Raw genomic sequence first — 15812 nt, 5'->3', positions numbered from 1 at the left:
GGGGTGAAGAATGGAACCAGTTAAGTCAAGGCTTTTCTAAAGAAGAGGGTTTTGAGTCTGGATTTGAAGGAGTTTAGAGAAGGTGACTCTCTGATATCCTTGGGGAGAGAGTTCCAGAGCTTGGGGGCATAACAGGAGAAGGCCCTGTCACCCATACAATGTAGACGGGCTTGGGGGAGAGTAAGGAGAGCAGAATTAGAAGAGCGAAGGTTGCGAGGTGGGGAGTAGGGCGATAATAGTTCAGACAGGTACTGAGGTGCCAAGCCATGCAGAGCCTTATAGGTGAGCATGAGGATTTTAAAGTCTACATGGAATTTGACCGGAAGCCAGTGCAAGGACTCCAGGATAGGAGTAATGTGAACACTTGCACTAGACCTGGTCAGGATTCTGGCTGCTGAATTTTGGACATACTGCAGTTTGTTCAGAGTAGATTTAGATACCCCAGTGAGAAGAGCATTACAGATTAGTGGGTTTCAGGAATTCCCTCATTCAAATGTTCTAACAGAAATATAATTAAATGGACTTAAGCAGGAAGATAAACATTGATTCACTGTGGGAGTTTGATTCATCATCATTCCCACCTGTATCTTGCCATCCTCATTATTTTATCAATTAAGAGCCATTTAGTCACAAAATAGGAAAGCAAACTCTTATTCAGCAATTTAGGAGAGACTGCATAAAGTTGTGTGCCCTAAAGTTCTTGGAAATATTGGACCTTATGGTGCAATTTTGAAATCAAGTAGTGAGGGCAGAAAAAAAGTCTAATCTAGCCAGCAGATCAGTTACAGACACAGATTAACACTGGTTAAGATTTCAGAACAAAAACAAGAAGATAGTCCTGATGCAGTAGTACTAGTGTGAGACCTCTGTTCTAATATAATTAGTAAGCTTATTTTTTAGGTAGAAAGGAAACACAACATTTCGGCTGTGGAGCCTTCTTTGGGTGTGCCACACATATGTGTTCACAATGCAGCACAGCTTCTTGCCAGAGAACTAGCCAGACTACCATTTAAACTTCAATTATAGTGCCAGCAAAGCATCAAGAAAAGAACTGTATCCACAAACCACCAGAGTTATTTGTATTGTTCTTTGACGACAGGAGAAATGTGGGCAGTGCAGTTTATGGTGCATCCCTCTACAGTGAGGAATGTGAAGCATGGCGTAGGGGTGCCATGTTATAAATTACAGCACATCTGCTTGGGTGTACCAGTCTCACAGCAGTGTAAATCTTTGGTTATCAAGGCTGAGAGGGCGATTGTGGGGCTTCTCAAATTGAATCATTTGGGGTTTTCCTTAATTAATTAATAATTCATATGACAGCATTACTGGACCTAGTCAAAGGAGGAAATCTAATGTTGTGTACCAGTTGCACGTGTGTGTGAAGCCCTGCTAAATTAAGAAAGAAAGCTTGTTCTCCCCTGCACTGAACAAAGTGTTCATTCAGGGAAAACTAATTTCTGACTTTTAGGAGGACTGAAACTTGACCTTGGTGATTAAAATGTGCCACTGGAAACGCATCATGTACAGTAAGCTTTTTTTCCCCTGAATGTTTCTGATAAAGCCTCCTGCATTGGTTTCTGCTGTCATCACTGAAATGCTGTGTGACCAGAGAGAGACCATTTTTTCAGCATATAAATGACTTAATTTCACTTCCTGCTAGCTTATTCCCAAAGTAACAATGACTCAGTCATGTCAGTCTGAACAGAACATGTAATATGTTTATTCCATGCTGAATAGAGAGGAAAGAAAACACAACGTTTCGGCTGGGGAGCCTTTGGGCGACACCTGAAGAAGGCTTCCCAGCCAAAGCGTTGTTTTCTTTTGTCTCTTTTCAGCATGGAATAAACCTTTACTTGTTCCTTTACAGCCTACGCATGCTGATGCAGCTCTCCACCTGAACTACTTCAGAATACGAACATGACTAGGTCATTGTTAGTTTGGGTATAAGTAATACAAATATATGATATACGTTAAAACATATTACAGCATGCAAAGTGTATTATTTTGCTTCTGAGCCCTGTTATTTGCAGTGTATCTTTAGGTTATTAAGGAGCTGTTTAGGCTAAAGGTTATTACTAACTTGCTCATCAGACATATTTCTCTTTGGACAGTAAACTTTTCTAAAACCCCAAACCTAAAATCTACATTTACATATACTTTTTATCCACTTTCTAACCACTTTATCCAGTTCATGGTTGCGAGGGAGCTGGAGCCTGTCTCGGCAAGCAATGGGCGCAAGGCAGTGTATCCCCTGGATGGGATGCTAGTCTAGCACAGGGCAGACAGACACAAACAAGTACACATTCACACTAGGGCCAATGTTTGCAGAAAACCAAAAATCCAGGTGTTAATTTGTAATTTAATTGTCTCCAGTGGCTGGATTTAGAACAGACCTACCACCTTAATACATGCTTAAAAAAATATGTATTTTGATAGTTTCCATTAGTTTGCAAAAAGGCACAAAAGGATTTTAATGCTGAAAAACATGAAAGAGTATGTGCAGATTGATGCCTAAGGAATGAGTTTATAATTATCTTTCATTATTATACAGTATTTCTTTGCTGTATTTTGATGTTGCACTATTGAAGTTGTCTGATCCAGGTATTGAAAGTCTGTATTTTCTAAGTGTATGAAACTGTCAGGAACAAATAATGTTGCAGGAAGCCATTCTTCTGTGCTGTATTGTGTGAGATTTACTCCACTTAAATCTTTTAATACTATTTTAAGTGTTCATTTTCTTCAAGTTAGGGCAGTAAAAGTGCACTTAAGAAAGAGCTCTCTGAAAAATGAGACTTTTTATGGTCTGTTTATGCTTGATTAACTATTAAAGAAGAACAGTAAATACCACACATACAAAACACTCAGAGGATTGTTGAGGGAATACACCACCTGCTGAGACACAGGGGCCTGACCTGTTCTGCTATCTGTGCTGGTGAAAGATATTTTTCATATGGAGGAGCATTGTTTAAATTATCTGGCCTGATAAATGTGTGATTTTTCTATCAATGTAGGTTACAGAATGCATCCTCCAGGAATTCCCCTCTTGGTTCTTCTTTGAATATATTCGGTGAAAAGATAGGGTAGTGTTTATTTAGTTTAAAGTCCTGTCTGGTTCAAATTCAGAAAGTGTCTGTGTTAAGCTGTTCAAAGTCCATGTTGTAAGCTAAAGCAAGTTGAATAATACATGAACAGAAATTTGTAATGTATTCATTTTAAAGAAATAGCTACAAGGGTTAGAAACAGTAGGAACCTCCAATATTCTTGTCCAGCTACCCACAATGACCTGGCAGAAAGAGTCCATGATGTATTACTGCCGACAATTGGGAAAATGAACGGATGATACACAGGCAATTAAACTGAAACACAGCACGCCCGATATATTTACTGTTCTTTGTTCATGCATGTTGCTGAGGATGCTGAGGGATACTGTAAATTTAGACAAAACTTAATCCTTTTACAGAGTTGCTGTTTCCACATACTTGAGGATCATTTTTCATTGAACAGAAATTTTCAAATCACTATAAGGTTTCCCATATACTCAGGGATTTGCAAATATGATTATTTTTGCCCAAAGGCGTTATTTGTCAGTTGAAAGGAATAGCCCAGTGACATTTTCAGAAAATCCAATAGACATCTTTTCCAATGCAAGGAGATTAATACTTAAAAGCAGAATGCACGTGCTAGCAGAACTGCAAGAGAATGCAGTCAATTCTTCTTAATTTAAGTTTACTCCAATACCTATTTTTTCTGTATTGTAAAAAAATATTGTGGTGTCTTTTATCTTTTTGTGTAATGAGATAGCTGAAATCATCTTCATTAGCTTTTAAGAAGCCCAATTTAGATTACTTTTAATCCATCTGCTTTATTGCAGCTGTAGTATTTTACCTAACCTATTGCTAATCAAACATAAATAAGGAAACATGTTCATGAATTGTCTGTACACTTGGAAGCAACCTTGCCTGATCCCCCCCCAGCTACCTATTGTCTTAAATACAACTTTTGTGTACATTTCAATTGTATTATCTTCGAGACCTTTGGCAAAGATCAAGTGTAGTAACTTTTGAGGTATGAAATGAAAGAGTCTCATATCTTCTCAAACTCTCCATGCTTCTCTTTTAGAATAAATCTGATCATCTTGAGGTGCAGCTAAAAAAGCAGTCTACTGAGCAGTTTGTGGTTGACAGTCAGTATACAGTATCTTTGTCTTTGGCTGTTTAAGGCACTAGAGAAAGATGCAAAACTTGCCATTTCTCCTGTTATGTTTCAGTATGTGCTAGTGTACTGTACACAAAGCATTATCCACTTTTGGATTTGGATTAAACTTTTGGGAAATTGTACATTGGTGTATAATGCCAGTGCAGTTGTCCCACCAAGTGCATCATTTTTCGCTTGCTTTGCAATCTTGGTTAATTGTCCAGAATATATTTCCAGAATGAAACAACTTACAGAGCTCATGCAGGAGCCCTACCAGACAGCTTCACTGCAGACGTGACCTCCGGAAGAATGCTCACCTGTCAGGCACTTTTCTGCCATGCTAGCAAGGTGCTGTGTTTTGGAGCGACCAAAGAGCAAACAAGGGTGTTGAACCATACACCCACTTTCATTTCAAAGGCTCAGCCACAAAATATATAGAAATTCTAGTATGATACTAAATATTGCACCACAGAAAAGGTCATATAGTGTTAGTGTTTTAACATTTCTGTACACACATAGTTAGAAAAGTTGGAATTCATTAATGATTTTTAATTTACTGTTTTTTTTTACTTTGCAGCATTCCATGGTTTTTGATTGCTTGTGAGTGAGTTTTGGCATGATTATGCATTGCAAGATCATCATAAATTCACCAATTAATGCATCTTCTCTCTTACAGTTCCATGAACAAGTATTTTCACCTTTTCATTTTTTTTTAGTTTTTGCTTATTTTCCCAACTGAATTTTACCAGAGCTTCATGTGGATCCTTGCGATAAATTAAGGGAATGTGAGTGAACACATAACACCAAAGTTTGAGGCTTTCATATAACTGAAATTACTTTCAACCGCTTATTGACTTCCTGGAAGGCTTAAGGTTAGAGAAAACATTCAAAATAAGTAACAAACATTGTGCTAACTCTAAAGGCCAAACTCTGTATATTGCAAAGAGATCTGTGTCCTTTTTTCTACAACTATTGGTATCCTAAAGTTCATAAAAGGTGATTTGAAGGCAATGGTGCACTGTAGAATTTGGATTTGTCCACAGACCTCAACTTGAAATTAGGTTTTCATAAAGCAAGATGGTTTGGATTGATTTCAATGGAAGTACACTTCGTGTAGCTTTCTTAATAAATTATTTTTTTCCAAGCCTAAAAATTAATGTGAGTTTAATAAGTGCAAGTCTTGACAAGCCAGTCATATTACATAAGAGTTTATGCTCAAAATGCATTTCCTGTTTATTCTTAGAAGTGGTTCATTACGTAGGAAAAAAATCATTTTGCAGTGTTTTTATAAATGGGGAAGATATACAAAAATCACTAAAATGTTGTCATAAAGTGTTTTCACCTTAAATGTATTAATTCTTCTTTTAAGATGAGGAGTTAATGAGGATTGAAGTTAGGGGTGTGTTCAGATGGCTAAAAGATCTTGTCAGTTGCGTGTGTTTTTTTTAAAGCTTTATGCTGCCAAGGCATAAATGCAGCCGTTAACGATAATTACTTTTACAAGTCTGTCTGACCACACTCAAAGGGGCTGACCTTTTCTCAGTATTCTTGAACTGCTCAGGTGCAGAGGCAGATGGCGAAGTCTGGCAGACACTGGGAGGAAGTGCCAGGCCATTTACAGCCTGTCCTGCTCGTATCTGGGACATGGCATGCAGGCCTGGCCAGGTTCCTGATCAGAGGGGGCTGGGCTAAGCCACTTGGAGAGAGAGCTACACTTGCTGAGTTCAGATAAAGTTAACACTTATTCCCAGCCCTTGGTAGGTTGGAGGAGTTGTGTCAGGGCAGCCTTTTCATATTGCTGAAACTGTTGTTAAACTGTAGTCCTGTCTGCTAAAATCCCAAAGCTTCAGAATTGAGTTTTTCCATTATTAGGCCTGGGAGAGGAAGGTAAGAGGAGTCAACTCCTATGAGATACAGCTCTGTGAACAATGTTAGTACAATGTTATTTGTTCACTATTCAACTTTCTATGTCAATAGGACCCACATGAAATTTGATCACATTCAATGGGGAAAATAAGCATAAATTCAGAACATCTGAAAGTGGGAGAATACATTTTCATGGAACTATATGTAAGAAAAGATTTCCTAATTTAATTAGTTTTTTTGGCCTGTTATTAACAAAGATACTGTTCTAATTTATCATACATCAAGTTTATCAGTGATTGTTTTTGGTCTCCAGCAAGAACATTTTTATTTGTACTGTAAGTCACCAAATTTCCAAATTTGCCCAGAGAATGCTTGCATTTAGACAGTGCATACTATGTTTGATTTGAGTTTAAACGTTACCCGCGTTAACCAATTCAATAATCTGGTGTCTGAACATGAGTGTTAGACAGTGATGAGAGAAACATAATCTAGAAGTTCACTTTGCAAGACAAGAAGTGTGGTGCAGTGCAAATGTTTTATAGTTCATTGGCTGCTCCACCTGTTATTTAAGAAATGCAAATAGTTATTTTTGTCTTTGGTGGAATCGCTCGGGGGTGTTCTTATGACAGATTTACGACAAAGATAAAAAACAAGGTATCTATCGATGCCAGTAATTATAAGTCTGCATCCAGCTTCATAAGGAGACCTCGTTGATAGTGTGTTTTTCGGTAGAGTCACCTCCCACGATGAAGATGGAGACTCCCACCATTCGTCCCTTTAGGGTACGAAGTACTGTGTTACCTTGAACACCAGGGAAGAAAGCAAACAACAGGCTACATGCATTCTGCAAAGGAATAAGTAAAGGTTTATTCCATGCTCAAAAGAGAAGAAAGGAAACACAACATTTCGGCTGTGGAGCCTTCTTCGGATGTGACGGGTTTTCACTTCTTCAGGTTTCACACAGATCACACACATCAGCATGGAATAAACCCGCTACCTGTTCCTTTGCAGCCTATGCGTGCTGACTCAGCTACCCACCTGAAATATGTGATCTCTGTGTTAATCCTTCTTGTATTTTACAAAACCAAAGAATTATCTTTGAGAGTCGACAGCTCTATTTAACAATAAGTGTTCTATCCATACAACTTCTCATTACTAGTTTTTTTTTTGGAAAAAAAGGGTCTCTTGACTTCACACTACACCTGCTTCTCCTTTAGCCTATCTACTGTATGTCTTCAGTATAGAACTCAGGCAAGCCACTGGGAGGTGCCTTCAAGTTCTGTCACTGCAGACCTCAACCAGAAAGAGCTTCTACACATGTTGTAATAACCTGGGGGTTGGGCTGGGTAAAAGCTTGTGTCAGATGTGGAAAATGATAATTGACATTAGTTGCGATGACAAGAAGTGGAGCACAGGTGGTAGATTTGGAAGTTAGTTCTGTTTTGGTTTTAGCAATGCTTAGCTGTTGGAAGTTATTGTTTCTGCCTCCTTTTAGAAAATGTATTTTATATCTCTGAGCCCATAATATACAGGACCTGAACAAACTGTGCTGCATACATGAGCTGACACAATACACCCAAAGAAAAGTAGCTGGGAGGTTTGAATGCTGTAGTCTTGTCTAGTGAGATTCACTGGCAGTGCCTGGCACAGGTGTCCAGCCATGTTATTTTATTTGTTTTTTTTGTTGTTGTATTTTAGGGGTCAGACAGAGCTAACAAATTTTGAGTCTGTTATATTAAATCTTCCCATGTTGGAATACATATGACATCTTATGTATGTTTCCATGAGCAACAACCTTCAGTTTTGGACAGACCATTTGCAGTCATTAATAGAAATGTATGATTCACTGTTGCAGAAAGACTGTATTATTTAGAGCCATTTCCTGGGGCTGGTGTGTGTGTGTGTGTGTGTGTGTGTGTGTGTGTGAATATTTCTTATGGCACAAAGGGAGTTTGTTCAGCCTCTCCTCTCACAATGCTGCAAGGTGGCATTCCTGTAGTTTCCACCTGACCGGTACCAAGTCGCCAAAGCAGACGTTTCCTTATTTTTTCATTCTTAACAAATGGAAAACAAAGAGAAGTGGGAGGAAAAATTGAGATGTAAATATTTGAACTATGTTTTTATCAGTTTTCTAGCACTAGTCAAAACTCAGAACTGACAATTTCTGTTGTAATTAGAAATAGCAAATCCCAGTTTATCCTGTGTGAAATGCCAGTTCTAAATTGTAAAGTTTACAGTTTACTGCAGTGTGATCTAAATCATAACCGATTTTTGTCCTTTTGCCAGTTTAATTAATATCTCCCTGTCTGTTGTAGAATGTACTGTATGTATTCAGCAAGTCTGTACTGTATGTGCATGTGGAGGCCAGGAGCACATATACACATATACATAAAGAAGTTGGTCAAAATTAGAGCAGTACTATACTAGCAATGAGCATATAAAACTCTGTTAAGTCAAGATCTGTGGCCAGTGGTATTGAAATCCAGGTACTTGGATGACCTCAATAAATCTCCTTTTCCTGGATGATGACGGTGATCATTGGGATCAAAGCTCCACACTTCTGCCTTTTAAGATCCCATATTCCACAGGCAAGCGATTTTGTCTTTTATACTTTAAGTCTTTAATATGCAGGTTCTGTAATTGTGTTTTTTATGTGGTGTAGTGCTATTGTCAGTTGCAGCTAAAGGCAAGGGAGCATTTTGCCTGCTTTCACCTCATCATTCAACAATGCATATACTGTACTTGTGCCTTATCCTGGCTTGCTTTCTTTATGTAATTATACTGCATCTCATATATACTCATGAACAGGTAATGTCTAGTACTTCTCTGTGGTTAATCTCCTCTAAATCTTATAGACGTTCCCCATCCATTTTTTCAAAAATACCTTAGAACTAAGGACTCACATTGTGTGTAACAGGGAAACCATATCATTTCTTAGTTGAAACATGGCAATGAGTATTTGTGGTTCTGAATTAGGACTTGTTAATTAACTTGTGTAGTTGTGTAACTTGTGAAGTTCTGGGACCTGTCTCCTGCTCTTCAAAGACCAGTCTCTTGAGTTTATTCATCATAATGAGGTTTTAGATTCCAACAACTCTTGTAAATATTCTTTGTTTTTATGAAGTGATGTCTGCAAAAGAAATTAAGATCATATTGATCATATATATAGCTCTCTCTCTCTATATATACTAGTTACGGAATATTTATTTATAGCTTCTTTGAAAAGTTATCTTTTGAGCTTGTCAGGAAATCGAAGTGTTTGTCTGAAAACTTGAAGTCAAATTAACCTCAAGTAGTGTGGTTTTGGCAGAGCAAGTTGTACCTGAGGGAATCTCAGGGCTCCTCCCTTGAGCACATGTTGTTCACTTGAATTACTGTGAGGAAACCCTCATTGTCTTGCTCCTCTCCTGTGAGAAATGGGGAACAGGAGAGAAATGCCCGGCTGTCCTCTCGTGTTGCAGAGCAGTGACTGTGCCATGCCGCGGTGATCCAGCGAGGTTTTGCTGAGCACATGGAGCTGAAGGTGTGGGTAGACGGAGTGGCACGAGTGGTGTGCGGCCTGTCGGAGGAGACGTCATGCCAGGAGGTGGTAATAGCATTGGCCCAGGCAATCGGTAAGTTTCAGCTCTTCTTTGGGGGGTTTAGGGGGTGCTCAAACCTATTTAAATACTGCTGCTGTTGGGGAAAAATGAAACCATTGCAGCAACAAACAGTGTTGGAGATGTCTGATTGCTTTCCACATCTCAGCCTGCTGGGGCTGTACCGGTCTGCTTTAGTAATGCTACATAACGCGACTTCATGAAGGCAGGTTCATGTGCACACAGCACAGAGCAAACCCGTCTATGCCTGTCACAGGTGAAAAAGGAAGCTCATTCTGACATAAGAACATCAATTTTTGATCAATTTTGAGCATCCTCGGCAAATAACTTCCTCAAATGTCCCTTTAGTTTAAAGTGAAAAGGTATTCCAGCTTTTAATTTGAAAAAGAAGTAGGGAACCTTCAATTTTGATCTAGGTGTTCAATAATGGCTTACATGCCTTGAGCTTTCTGTAAAAGCTTTAGCTAGGTTTATTGAAACAAAGCCATATTTGACATATCAGAGCTGTGTTTGACTGATGTTATTTTAAAGTGAGACCTTAAAGAACACAGTCAGAACACAGATAGAGATGTCTGTCACTAAAGTGCTGTTTTGTTGGGAGGTGTTATTACCTCCAGTTGCTTGTGACAATATGGGGATCTCTTGAAATATATGGATCCCTAATTTAATGCTGTTCTTCAATTAAAGTCTGTTTAATTTAATCTAGTGAAAGCAAACCTTCCAAGCTCCAGTATAGCTATTTCTATGACAAGGCATGCCTGCCATCTTCCTAAAATAGTTGGAGATGCCACTGCAGCAAAATTCAGATGAATCATGATTAAAACAATGCTAAAATGATGTGCTTTATTTTGCTACATCCAGTTAATCCCTCCATTTTCTAACCACTTCACCAAATTCAGGGTCGCAAGGGATCTGGATCCTATCCATGCAAGCAGTGTGTGCAAGACAGGGTACACCCTGGATGGGACGCCAGTCCACTACAGGGCACACATAGACACAAACACATTAACACCAGGGCCAGTTTTCCCAGAAGCCAGAAACCAGAGCACCCAGAGAAACTGCATGCAAACAGGAGGAGAACATACCCCACACAGATAACACCCCAAGTTTAGAGCTCAACCCAGGGTTCCACCTCTGCGAGGCAGCAATGCTAAAAACTGCACCACTGTGCCACTCAGCTTCATTACATGAAATCTACTTTAATTCCTTGTAGACTGTATAATATTGTATTATAATGTATAATATGGAGATCTTGGCTTTTAAAAAATGTTTTCCCCTCTAGCAATAATGGAATAGTTTTGGATACAATACTTGATGTCATTGCCAAAGTTAGTTAAAAGCTCCAAATCTATAAATCTTCAAATAAGAACATAAAAAGTAAATGACAATAACAGACTATTTAGCACATCAATGTTCATTTTCTTCTACTAGCAAATCTATCACAGTATCAAGACTAGACTTGAACATTCACAGCGTCTCCAACATGTGTCCTGGAAATGCATTCCAAGCATTTAATAGCTCTTTGTATAAAAATAGTGCTTTGTAATATTAATGCAAAATTGGCTTTTAATCACTTTCCGTCCTCGTAAGGCATCTTCTTAAGTCCTGGGATGAGTCTTATTGCTCTTCTCTGGACTTACTCTAATACATCTTAATCCCTTTTGTAAAGTGGAGACTAGAACTGTTTGCAATAGTTCAGAAGTAATACAATTGCTTTGTAGAGTTACATAATAAATTCTCTTGGCCTGAAGTCTATACTCTTCGCTATATACTAAGTATAATTGCCTCTTATGATTCCTCTTTAATTGCTTAGAAGAGAGTGATGAAGATGCTTCAACCCTCTGTTCTTTTCTCAATGGTTTCTAATTCAGCTTTCTCCAGTGTATATACAAACTTTAAATTTAATACCATTAAATTTCATTTGCCACTTACAGTATCTGACCATTTCCGAATCACAGCCGAATATTTCTTTAGTGAATTATGTCCTGAATGTTGATCATTCCTACAAGCTTGGTATCATCAGGAAGGGGGCTAATTTTCTACAGAAACCTGGACCAGTTAGACATGTACTAAGATTGTAATGTAAGTGGCTGAGGACCCAGACATTGCCTCCGAATTAATGTAACTGTTTCTGTGATTTTTTTCAAGGGAAGACAGGCCGCTATGTACTGATTCTGAAACTGCGAGACACTGAGAGGCAGCTGCTGGCCAATGAAAGACCGTTGGAGTCGCTGGCCAAGTTAGGACAACACAGCGCGGACGTGCAGTTTATTCTGCGGAGGACGGGCCCCAGCACCAGCGACGGTCAGCATACTGAGCGGACTCTTGCCAGGGACAGCTTCCCTTTGCCCAGGCCAGCTGAGCCAGAGCCCCCAAAACGCAAGGAACCCAAAAAGTCCTTGACCTTCAACTTGGGCCCCACAGGCCCTAGTTCCCCACGAACGAGATTGAAGCAGTACAAACACAGCCTAAAGGACTCACAAGAGCAAGTGGCTCCTGTCGCGTCGAAGGAAGATGTCTTCAGGCAGGTGCTGCTCCAGCAGGAGAGACTCCAGGCCCTGGAATCCCAGCTGGAGTCTCTGGAGTCAGAGATCCAGTCGTGGGAGCAGCCTCCCCCCGGCTGCAAGCTGGAGGACGAGCTCCTTCTGATGGAGCAGACTGTGCGGCGCAATGGGGCAGAGCTGGCCCATGAGGAGTTCTGGGAGAACGAGCTGCAGCTGGAGCAGGAGAGGGAGCAGGACATGCAGAGGCAGATTGCAGACCTGCATAGGATGCTGGAGGACTGCGGGATCAAGCTCCAGGACTTCACCACCAAGTCCAGGGCCCTGGAGCAGGAGATCTCGCAGGAGAGGATGGGGAGGACTAGGAAAGGCAAGTCCGCCAGCCCAGAGGAGACCATTTCCCTCGTGAAGGCTGAGATTCACAGCCAGTACAAGCAAAACGTGGAGCTGGAGACCTCCCTGAGTGAGACCGAGAGAGCCTTGGTCAAAACCGAGGCCATCCTGCAGGTAAGCAGGGAAACCAGAAGGGGCATTCAGGTGAAGTGAACTCTTGGGTCTCAACAGATGCTACCTCTCTGGAAGGTGGGGCTGTTTGCTCCCAGTCAAGGACAAGTTAGAGAAAATAAACTTTTCCGCTTCTGAAATATGGTTTAAAAATCTGAGAAATCAAATATATTATCAAATACATTAAAAATAAAAATGTTAATTGTTGTAAGATTTTAATTGAAACCATCATGTTTCTTTATAACCCCTAAAAGTCTGAACAGGGTGATTAAGTGGTTTAAAATGTCAAGTGCTTTCTTATATTGACTCTTATGTCTGTTAACATGAAATGTTTTCCCTTTTGAAACATTGCAGTATTGATCTTTGTGAGTTTAGGGATGGAAAACTGTCGCTGTTGATCAAGAACTTTGCCGATCTGGGGGTGTATCAAATCAGGACATTATCCTTGTGCCACACATTTTCTGTTTACAGTACTAAATTTAAACTGAAATATTTGGTAGGTGAGTGAATAGATCTGTTGCAGTCATTGCTTGGTTTATACATGTATTTCAGGATCTCAGTTAATGCCAAGGCGTGTCACAAGTCACTCCAGACAGGTTAATTACTATATAAATCAACTCTAGTGCAGTATTATACTACAGTATATTTAGTAGTACATATTTGCTGTCTATATATGTAATATCATACATATAACACTAGAGTAGTATAGACAGCATATATACAGTACTATAGTAATTTACAGTAATGTGTTTCTGTGAACTGTGATACTCCTGTAGTATTGAGATTATAGAACATACTGTAAAGTTTTGTTTAATGTCTGTCATACAGGATTATGAACCATACAACCCTACAAAAAGTTAAAAATTCTGTAACCTGATGTATATAGTGTACAAATAGGCAGGTTAGAGAAATAGTGATTTAGAATATATAGTATATCAAGGTTGGGTGACTAAAATATGGCTTTGTTCTAACTTTCGCAGAATGACTTGTGTGCACATCTCTTAGAGCACTGATACACACCATAACACATCAAATCAGCTTTGCACTTTTTGTTCCACAGTGCAATGTATATTATGTAAACTCACTGGGGTTTATGGAGAGGGCAGCTACTTGAAGCATGTTGCTGAGTAAACACATTTTTCCAAACACATGGTTTGTTGACACAACAAAATAAATTCAATTATGGGAGTTGGAGGTTTCCCTTGAACCTTCTAATAATTATGTGGTATCACAAGATCCTTAGCTCTTTCAGCCAAAGCAGATCAGTGCTCTCTGTATCATGTTTACCACTGTGCTTAACACTGTGTTACCAAAGTGAAGTATTATCTCCCGTTTTATCATAACAGAGCTTAAATTTGTCATTATATAAACTTTCCATGACTGTTTATAACTGAGGCATCAGTGATGTTCCCTCAGATGCAAGAAAAAAGACACGTTTTTCTGTTCTGATATGCATTCTTGTCTGGCATTTGAGGCCAGTCCTCAGTGGAGAGTATTTATGATCCTTAAGTTAAAATTTCTCTTTTTGTTCGCCGACCTCTTTGAAGTATTTCTTCTCAAGATGCAGTTTTTGATTCTAGAAAATACATGGGCATTTTGAACTGTTTATGTATGTGAACAAATAGATGAAAATGTTTTGCCATGGCTTCTTCAAAGGTCTGTTTCTGTGTAGCGAACTGGCCATACTAAGAGACATTGCCCAGGAATAAATGAATCAATGTCATTTCATTAAGTAATAGATATTTGCAGAGTTACATCACTTTCAGTAAATGTTTAACACATTGTGCTACTACAAGAAAATAAATTGCACTACAACAGGATATTCAAACAATACCAATAGTCATTTCCACATTGGGACTGAATCCATGCTCTCATTGTCCTGTACAGGACAATTGTTTTTGCTTTTGGTATCATCAGCAAAGTTTTGTATAGTTTAGGGTTTTTAACAAAAGTGAAAACAAAATCCATTCTTAACATCCTGTATTTTATGTCTTGAACACATGCTTTGAAAGTTTTTTTGCTTTTTGCTTCTTGCTTTGGCCATTAATTACAGACCGGCACTCTTTAGATTGTGTAGACAGGGCTGCCTCTCTGTGGATAAAATGTGAATTGTTCCTTGAATTTAGTTTTCTTGGAATGCATTCTGCATTGCTTTAAAGACAGGGAAAGACTAAGCTACAAGTAAATGCTAACAAACCTGAAATCACTTCCTTATAACTTGATTTTGTGATAATAATGATTACATTTGGAATCATGATTAATACCAACAGCAACAAATTTGAATGTTACATTGTGTGAATTAACTAGGTACTACCATTGTTTACTTTGCCAGATTAAATTTAAAAAAATATATATTTTAATGGAAAGAATGTTTAGATGACCGACTGTTTAGATTTTGGCCTCAGGGTCAATATTAAAATGATCCCTCATTTTGTCCAGTCAGCTTGTTTCCTGTGCACTATTTTTCACAGTGTGTAAACCAGGAAGGCTGTCTTTACTGTACATATCAGGCAGAGGTGGGAACGTGTTTCATTCTAGGTGAAGGTCTTCCCTGCTCCTTTTACAGGGCTAGAAGACGCATCCTGAAAGGTCTGGAATAGAGTGGTGTCATGTGAATCTGGAGAAGGCGTGCCATGGTTTATTGACTTGGTGACAGATATCACATTCATTATTGATCACTGTGCATAAGCAGATGATGCTTTTACAGCATAGTACTTTAAACAGATGACTTCATCATCCCCACCTCCTCTGAATAACATTCATACTGTCTCAAAATATAACTGTATGAGCTAAAAGCTAAAATGTGTATAAGAAATAACTTTAAAGAAATTAAAAGCATGGAGTTCCACTTTTTAACATGAATACTCATATTAAAAACTGAAATGATTAAGCAAAATTTTTGTGCTTGGTGTGAAGAACATTAATAACCATAAAAAACATAACTGTAAATATTTATTTTTTAGATACTTTGTGCCTGATAAATTTAAAGATTTACTTCAGTTTCTTGTTACAGTATGATGTTACAGTTGCACTGACCATCCTCAGTTCATCCCGCAGCTCATACTGTACATTTTCATATTGAAAAACGAAATGACTTGGATGTTCGTACTTCACTCCTATCAAGGTTGAATACAGAAATCAAAAGTAT

At 38.8% G+C, this 15812-nt stretch overlaps 1 protein-coding gene and 1 long non-coding RNA gene across 10 annotated transcripts in view; both read left to right on the top strand.

The window, feature by feature from the left end:
• LOC148645399 (ras association domain-containing protein 8-like) overlaps positions 1-15812 on the top strand; it is a 55311-nt gene that overhangs the window by 35011 nt on the left and 4488 nt on the right. For all 9 annotated transcript variants that reach the window (XM_088611663.1, XM_088611658.1, XM_088611665.1 and 6 more), the window contains 2 exons: positions 9522-9674; positions 11808-12667. In XM_088611663.1, the coding sequence (XP_088467789.1) occupies positions 9572-9674; positions 11808-12667 (963 nt within the window). In that variant the 5' untranslated portion in view covers positions 9522-9571. The remainder of the gene's footprint in view (positions 1-9521; positions 9675-11807; positions 12668-15812) is intronic.
• LOC148645400 (uncharacterized) lies at positions 12674-15626 on the top strand. Its single transcript, XR_015928191.1, has 2 exons — positions 12674-14320; positions 14368-15626. It is a non-coding gene; the product is annotated as an uncharacterized LOC148645400 (long non-coding RNA).

Source organism: Lepisosteus platostomus, chromosome 18 (assembly GCF_059453375.1).
Source record: "Lepisosteus platostomus isolate fLepPlt1 chromosome 18, fLepPlt1.hap1, whole genome shotgun sequence".
In the NCBI taxonomy this organism is placed as follows: domain Eukaryota; kingdom Metazoa; phylum Chordata; class Actinopteri; order Semionotiformes; family Lepisosteidae; genus Lepisosteus; species Lepisosteus platostomus.
This window is presented reverse-complemented; position numbering and strand designations above follow the sequence as displayed.